Source organism: Panthera leo, chromosome B3, assembly GCF_018350215.1.
Source record: "Panthera leo isolate Ple1 chromosome B3, P.leo_Ple1_pat1.1, whole genome shotgun sequence".
In the NCBI taxonomy this organism is placed as follows: domain Eukaryota; kingdom Metazoa; phylum Chordata; class Mammalia; order Carnivora; family Felidae; genus Panthera; species Panthera leo.
In genome coordinates, this window is record NC_056684.1 from 39,629,480 (window position 1) to 39,644,596 (window position 15,117).

A 15,117-nucleotide genomic window follows, 5' to 3' on the forward strand; every position below is an offset into this window, starting at 1 on the left:
TGTTTCTGTCTGTCTCTCTCTCAAGAATAAATAAACATTAAAAAAAAACCGATAATGATTTAAGTAGACTAGTAAACTGGTTATTGATCTATGTCTTCTGTAACTAGAATCCTTTTTTTTCTTTTTTAAAAGATTATCGATGTCATAGATAAGGAACTGATTCAACCTTTTGAGATTCTGTTTGAAGGAGTTGAATATATTGCCAGAGCTGGATGGACTCCAGAGGGAAAATAGTGCGTATGTTAAATTGTCACTTCTTTACGAATAATTTAGAATCCAGAACTTTAGAGATTGCCCCTCAATTGGAGATGCCTTCACATGTAAATTTGCAGAGTAGTTATTTCTGCACAGAGAATTTTTCCTGAGCTAAGTGGCCTTGTGGATTTTTTATTCCTATAAGCATAGGGGCACTGCATTTCAATTCTCTCTTTTACATAGCCACTCGTGGTTTCAGTGTTTTTTTGTGGTTAAATTGTATGACTTTAGGGCTCACATGTAAGGGTGTGTTCTTTTTTTTTTTTTTTTTTTTAATTTAAGCAAAAATTTTTGTAGAGTTTCATGTGAAGATGATTGCATATAGTTCCTAATGTAGACAACAGGAGTTTCACAAGGCTGGCAATTGGTGACACTAAAGGGAGAAAACAATTTCACAGGCTAGTTGTGGTTTTAGGAGTTTAAAGAAAACCAGTTTAAAAAAAAGCTTTATTCAAGCTTAACTTTAAAAAATAAATATAGAGTAAGCTAATACTTCTAATTGGCCATTTGTAGGTGATAATTTAATATCTTTTAAAGCAATTCTTTAATGTGATTACAGACATAACTGATGGGTACCAGGGGAGAGAGTAAGGGAATATTCATTTTCTGAGAGCCTGCTTTATTTTTGGTGCTTTTTTGTTTTGTTTGTTTAAATAGTGCTTGGTCCATTCTACTAGATCGCTCCCAAACTCGCCTACAGATAGTGTTGATCTCACCTGAATTATTTATCCCAGTAGAAGATGATGCCATGGAAAGACAGAGACTCATCGAGTCGGTGCCTGACTCTGTGACGCCACTGATTATCTATGAAGAAACAACAGACATCTGGATAAATGTATGTTTTCTGTACTTGGTTAAATATTTTCTCAGAATGCTAAAGCAAGTGAAGTTTTATAGCAAACTATCAAAATGAATTTTTAAATTCAAGTAACCATGAATGTTATGTGCTAAGTTTGAACATTTCAAATTGGAATGATGGTTCCAGAATGGAATGGCTTATAGATAGAAAGTAGATGTCATTGAAATGACATCTCCTTGGCTACAAATTTCCCCTTTTCCTGGACACATGAAGTATTGAAAACAGCCTCATGAGTGCTTCTCAGGAGGACCTCAGTAGAGGTCTGGAAAAGACTTTCTCTTTTAAGTTGGCAGACTATATTAAAATTTACCAATTTTCCAATTTAGTGGAAAAAATTTAAACAAGATACAAAAATTAATAAAGCCAGATCACTCCCTGGATGAATACAGGCTTCATATGATTCACCCTTCAACTGTTAAAATATTTCTCTTTGGAAAAGAAAAGTAGTAAGATTTTGAATTAGAGTAAGTAATAAGGGGCCCCTGGCTGGCTCAGTTGGTGGAGCATGTGACTTTTGATCTCCTGGTTATGAGTTCAATCCCCATGTTGGGTATAGCGATTACATGAACAAATAAAATCTTTAAAATAAAAAAAAGAATAATAAGATTCTATGATAAGATTTGTATAATTAAACCATCATGCCGAGTTTCAAAGGATTACAGAGATGGTGAGTAAGAAAAGCTTTTGGTCGTATTTTTCTTTTTTCACCTTTTGGAAACATTTATTTCTCAATGGAGGAAGTCTATGTCTAAAGTGAGATAAATCTGAAGGGCCCAGGCAAAATCTATATCATAAATATACATTACCCCCAGCACTGACAGTTGCTTATATTTCAGAATGTATTTATCAATTCTTCTTTCTCTAACTTAATTGAATTGTTTGTGCAGTATTTTCATTAATGTGTGTAGTAAATTCAGCTATTCATTTTACAGATCCATGACATCTTTCATGTTTTTCCCCAAAGTCATGAAGATGAAATTGAATTTATTTTTGCCTCTGAATGCAAAACAGGTTTTCGTCATTTATACAAAATTACATCCATTTTAAAGGAGAGCAAATATAAACGATCCAGTGGTGGGCTGCCTGCCCCAAGTAAGAAATCCTTTTTTATTTAAAATATATATATATATATATGTTGGTAGAAGGTGGGAGGGGCAAGGTAATGTAATGTCTCTTTTGTATACTTTGTAAGCATCGGTACTTGCTTCATCAAATTTTATACATAAGTGTGGTACCTGGGTGGCTCAGTCAGCTGAGGGACCGACTTTGGTTCAGGTCACGATCTCACGGTTCGTGGGTTCAAGCCCTATATCGGGCTTTGCGCTGACAGCACAGAGTCCGCTTCAGATTTTCTCTCTCTCTCTCTCTCTCTCTCTCTCTCTCTCTGCCCCTCCCCTGCTCACGTGCCCTCTCTCAAAAATAACATGAAAAATAACTTAATACAGAAGTTAAACTAAAATATAAATACGTGCACGTGTGAAAACACAGAACAAAGTTCTTGATGGATATGTATATTAATAGTGGGTAATCTCTGGGAATGGAATTACTTACTTTTGCTTTTTACTTTTGCTTTGACTGTAATTTTTTTTGTTTAAAGTGAGCCCATGTCATATTTAGATGTTAAAAAGCTACTGTTAAAATGTTATTTGGTTATTAGATATTTTTATATACTAGTTTGTTCTTGGTTTGTTTTTTACATACTAGGTTTTTTTCCTTTTTTTTTTTTTTAATATTTATTTTTGAGAGAGAGAAAGAGTAAGTGGAGAGGGAGACAGAGAATCCAAAGTGGGCTCTGCACTGACAGCAGAGAGCCTGATGCAGGGACCAAACTCAAGAACTCAACAACTGTGAGATCATGACCTGAGCCAAAGTTGGACGTTTAACCAACTAAGCCACCCAGGCGCCCTGCCGCCATACTCATTTTTTTAAATACTGTCTGCATCTACACTGAAGTCAATATGGTTGTAGCTCTTCACATTGATACAATTATATTGCCCAAAGTGAAACTAAACATTGTGTCAGCTGAAGTAATTTCTCTTTAAAAAGTGATGGTTTTGGGTGTCGAAGTCCAACTTTGACTCAGGTCATTATCTCATTGTTCGTGGGTTCCCCATATCAGGCTTCTTGCTGACAGCTCAGAGCCTGGAACCTGCTTTGGATTCTGTGTCTCCCACTCTCTCTGCCCCTCCCCCCGCTCGTGCTCTGTCTCTCTCTCCCTCTCTCAAAAATAAATAAACAGTAAAAAAAATTTTTTTAATAAAAGTGATGGTTTGGGGTGCCTTGGTGGCTCACTTGGTTAAGCACCCAACTTCCAATTTTGACTCAGGTCATGAAGTCCTGGTTCATGGGATTGAGCCTCACACCCCGCTGCCAGCCTGCTTTGGATTCTCTCTCCGCCCCTCCCCCACTCACGTTCTTTCTCAAAATAAATAAATAAAAAGCTATGGTTTTCCTTCTGGGGAATGTAATACAGAATGGATATGTAAGCCTAGAAAAAGTGAGATGGTTTATCTAATAGTTTTCCCACTTATTTGTTTTAATGGAGTTATAATTTTCTACTTTAATAATAGAGTTTGTTTTGGAATAGTAGGCACTTTATGGTAATGTTATATGCTTAACTGCCCTTTGTAACTTAATTGACTCAACATAGCCATTTTTTAAAATTGTGGCAAAATGTGCATAACAGAAGCTACCATTTTAACCATTTAAGTGTACTGTTTAGTGGCATTAAGTATATTCATATTGTCACGCAACCATAACTACCATCTGCCTCCAGAACTTTTTGCATCTTCCAAAGCTGAAACTGCCTAACAAGTAATACCCAGTTCAGCTCATTGCTCCCTCCCCTCAGCCCCTGGCAACTACCTTCTGTCTCTATGATTTTAACTGCTCTAGATACTTCATATAAGTGGAATCATACCGTATTAGCCCTTTCATGTCTGACTTATCTCACATCGCATAATGTCCTCATCCATGTCATAGCATATGTGAGAATGCCCTTCCTTTTTAAGGCTGAATAACTTCAGTGGTGTGTATAGACCACATTGTGTTAATTAACATAGTATTTGGGGGACAGTAGTAAAAAGGTGGTAACTTAAAATTTCTTAGTCCGATTGAAGAGTGTCAGAACCATTACCTCAGTTAACATTCATCTCAGAAGCTTAGCTTCTTTGTTCCCTTTTCAGTGTCTTTCTAGGTCCCTCAGTTTATCTACCTCTTCTTTCTCTTCCCTTACTTTTTTCTTAGTTTTTCTTGCCCCATTGTTCCTTTTTCTTGATACCCTTTTTATTTTCCTCCTCCCTCCTCTTTCTAAAGTGGCTATAATGTGAAATAATTAGTATTTGTTAAATATATGTTAAGTACTATTTATTTTCTGGTCATAAAGTTTAAAGTACTAAGTTGAATTTTTGCATCTAAGGAAAAAATAAATCAACTTTTTTAACTATAGTGGGACCCTAGTTAAGACCCCGTACTATCTCACCTTCTCATCCTTTCCCCAGCTGTCTCTCCCCATAGTGCTGCTAGGCAAACAGGAATGGTTTTCCATTTTTGAACCTCCTCCTTAGGCCACTGAGAGAGTCTTCTCTATCTGGAGAGAATCTTGTAAAGACAATGGGGCATGTTGGCATTTACTGTGTTTATACCTACTTTACTTTTTAGCAGATGAAGAACAATTCTATTAAAAATTTTCTTCTGTGGCTTTTAAGGGTTTTGTTGCGTTTCTGGAAGAAATGCCTTGTTAACCCATTAGACTTCCTTGTCTGATCAAAGGTCTAGGAATACAAATCCTTTTGAATTCTTTTCTGGCTTTGTAATCAGAATCTATTTTGTTGTTTTCACTTGATTTACGTGGATCCTTCCGCTATTATTGCAGAGTATTGTGAAAACTCATAATTTGGGGTTTTTTTAACTGTAGACTTTTTTTAAAATTAAGGTGAGGGGCGCCTGGTGGCTCAATCAGTTGAGTGTCTGGCTCTTGATTTCGGCTAAGGTCAGGATCTTACGGTTCGTGAGTTCTGGCCCCACGTCAGGTGCTGTGCTGACAGCATGGAGCCTGCTTGGGATTCTCTCACTCTCTCTCTTTGAAAATAAATAAATAAATTTTAAGGTGAAGTTCACATAACATTAAATTAGCCATTTTTTAAAAATTTTATCTTAAGGTTTATACGTTTATTTTGAGAGAGCGAGTGAGTGCACAACTTGGTGGGGGTGGGGGACAGAGAGAGAGGGAAACCAAGATCCCAAGCAGGCTCCGCTCTATCAGCACAGAGCCCGATACAGGGCCTGAACTCGTGAACCCTGAGCTCCTGACCTGAGCCAAATCAAGAGGTGGACACTTAATCAACTGAGCTACCCAGGCACCCCTGAACCATTTTAAAATAAACCATTTTAAAATAAACATTTTAAACAAACATTTTAAATTAAACAGTGGTGGAGCGCCTGGCTGGCTCAGTCAGTAGAGCATGTGACACTTGCTATCAGAGTTGTGAGTTCAAGCCCCAGGTTGGGTGTAGAGATTACATGTATGTATGTATGCATGTAGGTAGGTATGTGTGTATGTATTTATTTTTAATGTTTATTTATTTATTCTGAGAGAGTGCAAGCGGTGGAGGGGCAGAGAGAGAGGGAGACAGAGAACCCAAAGCAGGCTCCAAGCTCTGAGCTGTCAGCGCAGAGCCCAACGCAGGGCTTGAACCCACAAACTGTGAGACCATGACCTGAGCCAAAGTCAGATGCTTAATCACTGAGCCACCCAGGCACCCTTAGAGATTACTTTAAAAATAAAAATTAAAATATTAAGAAGTAAAGGAAAATGAACAGTACGTTCAGTGTTGTGCATTCACCACCTCTGCTGAGTTTCAAAACATTTTATTACCCCAGACATAACTTGAATTTTTTAATGTACGTTTTTGGAAAGAAGAGTTTTAGAATAGTGTTCTTTATTCTGTAAGTCATTTGCTTATAGTCTGATAGAGTGCTGACTTGTAATTATGTTTCTCTTTAGGTGATTTCAAGTGTCCTGTCAAAGAGGAAATAGCAATTACCAGTGGTGAATGGGAAGTTCTTGGCCGGCATGGATCTAATGTATGTTCTCTTATTCTACTGATATGTTTGGTCAACATCTGCTGTGTTTATGCGGTACCGAAAAGCAGTAGTGCAACTTCATATGACCCCGATGTTTTGAAACTATTAAATTAGGGACTTAAAGGACTCAAGTTGTTAGAAGGGAAAAATCTTCGGTTAAGTTCTAAATCTCCCCCATTTTATAGCTCTGGTATCAGATGTGTACTGGTTACTTAAGGTCAGTGTTTTCAAATATAATGTTGCTACTTAACAAGGAAGGGGCTGGGCCATACTTTCTGAGTCTGCAAAAGTGAGTTGGGATATTGTTTGAAAATTATGTTTGTGTCTCTTATAGACTGCTCATGTCATTTCTACATTAAAAATTGCATTTATTACTTCTGAGGTAGTGATTCTCTTTTACTTACCTGTTTATCTCACAAATGTAAAATTTTATCCACTACCTGCCAAGAGTGATGGACCTATGTACAGAGTGTAGACCGATAGGGAAAAGGGGGAAAATGTTTCTTCTGTTTCCTCTGTTTCCTCTCAGTGTGCGGTTTTCTGTATCATTTCGGTGAATTCTCATTCTTTTGCCTTTCACAGTATTTTGTGTTTGTTTCAACTTTCAGTTAGGTGGTCAGTTTCATGAGATCTCTAAGAACTTCATCCTTTATAGGTGTGATACATAGTTAAGTTGATACATGCTACCAGGATTTAGTGAAGGCTTATGATTCCCTCAAATTGATTTGGAGATTTATTGAAGGATTATGTATACTGGTATACTGGCTACTCTAGAAGTCACTCATAGTCCCCAATGTGATGAAGGAGAAAAAGTGAAGATCCACATCTCAGATTTGGTTTTCTTGGTAAAAATTTTAGAATATCATAGGCAACTGTTAAAGTTTGATTTCCACTGATAAGAAGTTCTGATAATAAAAAATTACACTGATGTAAACTTCCTGCTTTGTAATTGTTGGATAATACTTAAGGAAACCCCAGAATTGTATTTATGTAAATCTGAACCTCATTTGGGCAACCTAAACATCTTCCTGCTACTTGCCGTTATGTGTATCAGTTTTCTTCTTTATGTTATGCTTACTTATGTAATGTGTTTGTGTCTCTCTTTCTTACCCTTCTGTATTCCCCTCTATCCCTGTTTTATTTTTTTAAGTTACCTCTTCATTCTCTGCTTTTGCCAGTGACCTTGTTCTCACCCAAAGATTTTTTTTATTATTTTTTTTTTAATGTTTATTCACTTTCTGAGAGAGAGACAGAGCATGAGCCAGGGAGGGGCAGAGAGAGGGAGATGGAGACACAGAATCTGAAGCAGGCCACAGATTCTGAGCTATCAGCACAGAGCCCAGTGCAGGGCCCAAACCGTGAGATCAGGACGTGAGCCAAAGTTGGATGCTTAACCAACTGAGTCACCCAGGTGCCCCTCCCACCCAAAGATATTTAATGGCAGTAATTGGCTAATGCTTTGAGACTTTTAAGCCCATGTACTCATTATTGAGGTGGTACTCAAAGTATGGTCCTTGGACCAACTGCCCAGCCTCAGTATCTCCTGGGAACATTTTAGAAACGTAAATTCTCAGGCCCACCATAGACCTTCTGAATCAGAAATAATGGGGGAGGGGTGCCTGGGTGGCTCAGTCAATTGGGTGTCCGACTTCAGCTCAGGTCATGATCTCACGGTTCGTGAGTCTGGGCCCTGCGTTGGGCTCCGTGCTGGAAACTCAGAGCCTGGATCCTGCTTTGGATTCTGTGTCTCCTTCTCTCTCTGCCCCTCCCCCGCGCTCGCTCGCTCTCTCTCTCTCTCTCTCTCTCTCTCTCTCTCTCAAAAATAATTAAACATTTAAAAAAGAAAAGAAAAAAGAAATAATGGTGATGGGATCCAGCCCTCTGCTTAACAAGCCCCTCAAAGTGATTCTGATACTTTTCTTGAATAAGGTAGTTACATGAAACAAAGAAAAATACCATTATAATCCGGGGTGAGAAATTAACCAGTTATTTCTTCAGTTTTGAAAGGCCTGACCCCCAGCTGCTAGGTCCAGAGCAGAACCTGTCCTAACCTTTTGCACAGATCAATGCATACCTGTGAAGCTTCATGAATGTTTGTTCTGGCATTTCCTATCACTTGTATCCTTTCTGTATATCTCATATGGGCTTACTTAATCTCAACTGTGTTTCTGTTCCTGTGTATGCTAAAATATATTTGATAATGAAGAAGCTTCCTGGAGAAAATGTGGCATTTGAAAATACTTGCTTTTGTAAATGTATCCATGTTTTCTTTGCTGTGTTAAAAAATTTGAATTTCGTTGAACACTGAGTAGGTTGGTAGATTTTTTTAAAGAGACAATAAAAGCCATTTATTTAAACACTTACTGTAATTTGGGAAGAATATGAAGTGAATTCAGCTGTGAGTGCACTTAGTTTTTTGAGTTCTGAATAAAGACTTAAAAAGATCTTACCTACATTTATTTACAAACTATACCAGTATTGAAACTGAGTTCACTTATTTCCCAACCCAATAGATAAAATACTTCTGCAAGTTTGTACAAAAGGCCAAAAAAGTACTGCCTAAGTTAATACTGCACTGAGAAAAATACAAGATGTTACAGTTAGAGTCTTTTAAGTACGTATGAATGGTTGGCCTAACCTGCAATGTAGGAATTTTTTTTCCCTATAAGGTATGTTTTATTGAAATAACTCCTGTATTTTAAGAAAAGCACACATTTTTACCATATAGGAAATTCTAATAATAGCATGCAATTCAAGTGTCCTTTTTCTTTCCGGGAAAGATATATTCTTAGGTATAAGTCATAAGCAAAACCAACTCAGGTTTATTAACATTTGTGGCAAAATTTTTTAAGAGGCACAAGTCAAAGGGTGACTCAAATGATTGGAAATTGTTTGTTGAATTACTGGCCCTTGCCAAGGTCCTGCTAGCACTGGTTTTTCTGTTGTTGTTTTTTTGGCAGATCCAGGTTGATGAAGTCAGGAAACTGGTGTATTTTGAAGGCACCAAGGACTCTCCTTTAGAACATCACCTGTATGTGGTCAGTTATGTAAATCCTGGAGAGGTGACAAGGCTGACTGACCGTGGCTATTCCCACTCTTGCTGCATCAGCCAGGTATTAAGTCCCTGTTGGAAAAGGGTTTCCTATCAATTAAAAAACTCTCTGCTCATATAATACTCCATTTGAGTAATGTGAAAATCAGTGAAATTGGCCTACAGAAGTCTGACTCTCTGAAGAAAAACTTTAAAAAGTCAGGTTTTAACTTTAGCATCATATATGGACATAAATGATCAGACTCTTAACCATACTCCTGCTCTGGCACCATGAGGGAAAAAGTAATTGTTTTTCCTTTCTCTAGCATTGTGACTTCTTTATAAGTAAGTATAGTAACCAGAAGAATCCACACTGTGTGTCCCTTTACAAGCTATCAAGTCCTGAAGATGACCCAACTTGCAAAACAAAGGAATTTTGGGCCACCATTTTGGATTCAGCAGGTACTCATTTCCCTGAACCTGATTTTAAGTAGGATTAGTACATAAGTGCACTAAACCTGTCTCATATGTCCACATTTCTCATCTCTTACCACCACTTATCCCTGAGCTGCTGAGTTCCTGATTGATCCCACCCTTCCTATTCTATCAACCACCAAATAAGATGCATTAACCTCCCACTCAGGCAGGAGCAGGTCTGGAAGGCCTTTTTGAAGATTGTGTTTTGTTTTGTTTTGTTTTTGTTTTGTTTTAAGTTCAGTAATGTCTGCACTCAATGTAGGGCTCGAACTCACAACCCTGAGATCAGAAGTCGGACACTCTTCCAGTTGAGCCAGCCAGGTGCCCCCTGGAAGACCTTTTTTAGTTGTTTGTTGTTTGTTTGTTTTAACGTTTATTTTTGAGAGAGAGCATGAGTGGGAGAGGAGCAGAGAGAGGCGGGGTGGGGGGGTGGACAGAGGATCCAAAGCAGGCTCTGCACTGACAGCACAGAGCCCGATGCAGGGCTCAAACTCATGAACCATGAGATCGTGACCTGAGCCGAAGTCGGATGGATGCTCAACGGCCTGAACCACCCAGGCACCCCTGGAAGGCCTTTTTGAAAATAAGAATAAAATAGTCACAATATCAGCTTGAAAACTATTTGTTCACATGTTTGGATGATTTCCCAGATAAACAGATAACCAAGTGGCAGCTTTCTTTCTTTTAAAGCATTTGCAATGGCCATCTTAATAAAAGATAGAACGCTTGTTCTATGTAAGAGTGAAGAACACAGAATTAACTATTTTTTAAATGCTTGATTTCTTAAAAAAAAAAAAAAAAAGGACTAATTTTGCATATCTTTAGTCTACTTTCTCCCCAAGTTCTTTTTCCTGTTAAGTATTTTCACTCATGAATATGTGCTAAGGGATTAAGAACTTAATGCAAAACCACAGGGTATGTTCTGTTGTCCACAAGTAGGATTTGTAATATGGTGACGATCTCTGCTTAGGTTGTAACATCATCCAATATACACTCTTAGGGTAGATCTCTATAGCTTTGGTAAACCAAAGACTGATTGTGACTTTCTTTTTTTCTGGGTCCTGGTTAGGTTTATTCTCTAATGATCAGAAACAGATGTTCATTGAGCACCTGCTATGAGCAAGTTAAATTGACTGAGTTAAATTTGTGCTTCCAATTTCTAATCAGATATATGGCTTAACCATCATTAAGTTACACTGAACCAAGCACTAAGTATTTGTATAGTGCTGCATCTAAATACCTCCTAGGCTCCATGGACTAGTCAGAATACATTGTATCTGCTTTTGAAATAGGTAATGTGATATGTTCAGTAGATTTTCTTTTTTAAAAATAAATGTTTTTGCTTAATTTCTTGCTGACCACCTGAAAGGGAGATAGTCAGTTATTTGTGTGTAGAGTTGTGGGTTATGGTTTCTTTTCCTTGCTCGCAGATTTTAGAGCTCCCGTAAGAACTCGCTTTACATGCTCATTTTTGTTATCTCCTCATAGGTCCTCTGCCTGACTATACCCCTCCAGAAATTTTTTCTTTTGAAAGTACTACTGGATTTACATTGTATGGGATGCTGTACAAACCTCATGATCTACAACCTGGAAAGAAATACCCCACTGTGCTGTTCATATATGGTGGTCCTCAGGTGGGCCTGTTTATTTATTTTAATTTTTTTATTTTGACTCCAGTATTGTTAACATACAGTGTTATATTAGTTTCAGGTGTACAGTATAATGAATCAACAATTCACATCACCCAGCCCTCATCACAGGTACACTCCTTAATCCCCTGATATCACCTATTTCACTCATCCCTCCACCCACCTCTCAGGTGGGCATATTTATATGCATACGTGTGTGTGTGTGTGTGTGTGTGTGTGTGTGTGTACACACATATTTTTTGGGGGGGGGTGATTTGTATTTTAAATGTCTCGTCAATTGTTTAAGATGTGAACATTGTTGGGCCTCTGCTGTTATTGACTCTGGCTTATGTTCTAATTCCTGTTTAGAAGTTGGATTTTGTTACATGGCTAATGTGTAAATAAGTGTCAATTTCTTAATTTACAGTAGGACTGTAACAGTCATTGGAGAATGAAATATTCATGTCAGTAGGTATATATGTTGTCTTTTATGTAGAGAAGAATCTTGTTTGGGAAATGAAATTAAATAGTTAACTGTCTTGGTAAGTAAAAAGAATCTTAATAGATATTTGCAGAAGCCTTGGTAGCCTAATGAGTTACCTCTCTCCATTCTAAGTCTATATCTCTCAAGCAGACTAGAATATTTTTATCATCTAGTTAAGGCAACTGTTATACTTCTATTCAACACTATAAGAGTTTACACTGTGATATTCCTTTTTCTGGATGAAATATTAGCATGTAAATATTAAGTAAATTCTGTTGACTATCAGAGTAAATAAAGTATTTGGGGTAGGTGCATTGGTTAATTGGCACTTTTTAAAAATGTCTATTGACTATCTTAAACTGGGCCCTTGAAGAAATTAGAATATAATTACACTGTTTTTATAGTGCAGCTCTTGACACAGTAAATATCCTTTATAATTATACCTAGTTATCCAGTATTTGGAAATGTATTTAGATGCTAAGATATCCAAAAATTGGAGTGCCTGGCTGGTTCAGTTGGTAGAGCATGCGACTCTTGATCTCAGGGTCTTGAGTTCAAGACCCACATTGGGTGTAAAGCTTTATTATTTTTTTTAAGTTTATTTGTTTTGAGAAAAAGAGAGCAGGGGAGGGGCAGAGAGAGAAGGAGAAAGAGAGAATCCCAAGTGGACTCCACACTGTCACTGTGGGGCCCAACATGGGGCTGAAACTCACAAACCATAAGATCATGACCTGAGCCAAAATCAAGAGTTGGACACTTAACCAGCTGCACTTAACCAGCTGAGCTGCCCAGGCTCCCCAGAGCTAAAGAAAGAAAGAAAGAGAGAGAGAGACAGAGACAGAGAGAGAGAGAGAGAGAGAGAGGGAGAGGGAGGGAGAGAGAAAGAAAGAGAGAGAGAGAGAGAGAGAGAAAGAAAGAAAGAACGAGAGAGAGAAAGAGGGAGGGAGAGAGAGAGAAAGGAAGAAACAGAGAGGGAGGAAGGGGAAGGAAGAAAGAGAGAGAAAGAAAAGAAAGAAAAGGACATCCAAAAAATAAAAGCAAAATAACTACATAAGCCACAAAATCTCAGCAATGACGATCATATATCAAGTTAAATCACTTTGCCATCGTTAAGATTTTTTTCAAACATGATTCACATTTGTATTATACTCATCTACACATAAATCATAAACATTTAAATTAGCCTTCCATTAAAAACATGAAGCTGAATCTTTGTAAACTTTAAAAAAAGGCTTAAAACAAAGAAATTCAAGAGAGAAATTACAGGATACTCTCAGAAGCTTTACATGTTTTTGTTACGTTATTTTGATATTAAGGCTGAGTAAGAAGGATGTTTCTCCTTTCCAGTGAAGAAGTGATATATGAGGTATGTGACAAACACACTATAAAAACTAACTGCTTGTGTAGATTTTTAAGCCAAAAGGAATCCTTATATTATTCCTCATTACTAATTATGTTTAAAAAGTCTAACCCACAAAGAAGGATACTCAGCACCACTAGTCATTAGGGAAATGAAAATCCAAATCACAATGAAATACTACTTCACACTCATTAGGATAGTTATTATGAAAAAAAAAGAAAGAAAAAAAGGAAAATAACAAATGTTGCTGAGGACGTGGAGAAATTGGAACTCATGCATTGCTGATGGGAATGTAAAGTGGTGCAGCTGCTGTGGCAAATAATATGGCAGTTCTTTAAACATAATGTTAAGTCTGATGCAGCACTTCCATTTCTGGGTGTATACCCAGAAGAATTGAAAGCAGAGACTTGGACAGATACTTGCACACCAACGTTCATTGCAGCATTATTCCCAGTAGCCAAAAGCTGAAGCGCCCCAAGTGTCCTTTGACATATGAATGGGTAAATAAAACGTGGTATATAATGGAACGTTGTGCAGCCTTAAAAAGGAGGAGATTCTAGGGGCGCCTGGGTGGCTCAGTCGGTTAAGCGTCCGACTTCAGCTCAGGGCACGATCTCGCGGTCCGTGAGTTCGAGCCCCGCGTCGGGCTCTGGGCTGATGGCTCAGAGCCTGGAGCCTGCTTCCGATTCTGTGTCTCCCTCTCTCTCTGCCCCTTCCCCGTTCATGCTCTGTCTCTCTCTGTCTCAAAAATAAATAAACATTTAAAAAAATTAAAAAAAAAAAAAAAAAAAAAAGGAGGAGATTCTAACACATGGTACAGCATGGGTGAACCTTGAGGACATTATGCTAAGTGAAATAAGCCAGACACAAAAGGACAAATATTTTATTACTCCACTTGTATGAGTACCTAGAAGAAGCAAATTCATGGAGACAGAAAGTAGATAGAGGTTGCCAGGAACTGAGGAAGGGATAGGAAGTTATTTAATAAGATACGGAGTTTCTCTTTGAGGTGATGAAAAGGTTCTGGAAATGGATAGTTGTGATGGTTGCACAGCAGGGTGAATACTTAATGCCATTGAATTGTACACTTCAAATGGTCAAAATGGTAAATTTTATGTATATTTTACCATAATAAAAAATCTTAGCCAATGCAGTTAAAATAAAATTGTTTAATTGTTTAGAGTACTTTATGAGTACAACTATACTTACACTTACAGAAACAGTTTCTTCTCAGAATACTCTGTTCAGTTTGCAAGATTTCCCCAAGAGACTTTGCATGATAGAATGCCTCTGGCCCTTCAACGCACTGGGATTATCCATCCTCTTGTTGACTCCATTTGGGTTAATTATGAAGATATTCCTTAATACAAGAGCAGACCTTTTTTTAATTATTATTTCTAAGTTTACTTATTTATTTTGAGAAAGAGACAGCACAAGTTGGGGGGGGGGGGGGGGGGGGGGGCAAAGAGAGAGGGAGAGAGGGAGAAGCCCAAGCAGGCCCAGCACTGCCAGCATAGAGCCTAACATGGGGCTCAAACTCACAAAACTGAGATCAAGACCTGTGCAGAAACCAAGAGTTGGGCACTTAACCAACTAAGCTACCCAGGCACCCCAAGGCCACATCTTTTTTAATAGCACAGAAAGCCTTGTGAACTTTGATTAAATCTTGTAAGCAATCCAAACTGTGTTCTTTCTCTGAGTATATTCAGTGCAAAGTGGGAATCTGTTGATTGGCAACAGTATCGCAATTTGTAACATGAAGTGGATTACTTTGTCACTAAATGCAACAATGCCTGCAGTTGGACAAAAGTGAAATCCAAGAAAAGCAACAAATATTTCCAGTTAAAGTCATCCAGGCTTAGTTCTTTAAACTCTTCATTGATAACAGCTGTATGTTTTAAATGTTCATTTAACAAATCCTTGTGATGTTTCCTATGT

The 15,117-nt window shown here is 37.8% G+C and overlaps 1 protein-coding gene across 4 annotated transcripts in view; it reads left to right on the top strand.

Annotated features, from left to right (window-relative positions):
* DPP8 (dipeptidyl peptidase 8) overlaps positions 1-15,117 on the top strand; it is a 66,287-nt gene that overhangs the window by 37,266 nt on the left and 13,904 nt on the right. For all 4 annotated transcript variants that reach the window (XM_042941683.1, XM_042941684.1, XM_042941682.1 and 1 more), the window contains 7 exons: positions 133-233; positions 913-1,090; positions 2,047-2,206; positions 6,120-6,199; positions 9,160-9,312; positions 9,557-9,692; positions 11,196-11,341. In XM_042941683.1, coding sequence (XP_042797617.1) covers positions 133-233; positions 913-1,090; positions 2,047-2,206; positions 6,120-6,199; positions 9,160-9,312; positions 9,557-9,692; positions 11,196-11,341 — 954 coding nt within the window. The remainder of the gene's footprint in view (positions 1-132; positions 234-912; positions 1,091-2,046; positions 2,207-6,119; positions 6,200-9,159; positions 9,313-9,556; positions 9,693-11,195; positions 11,342-15,117) is intronic.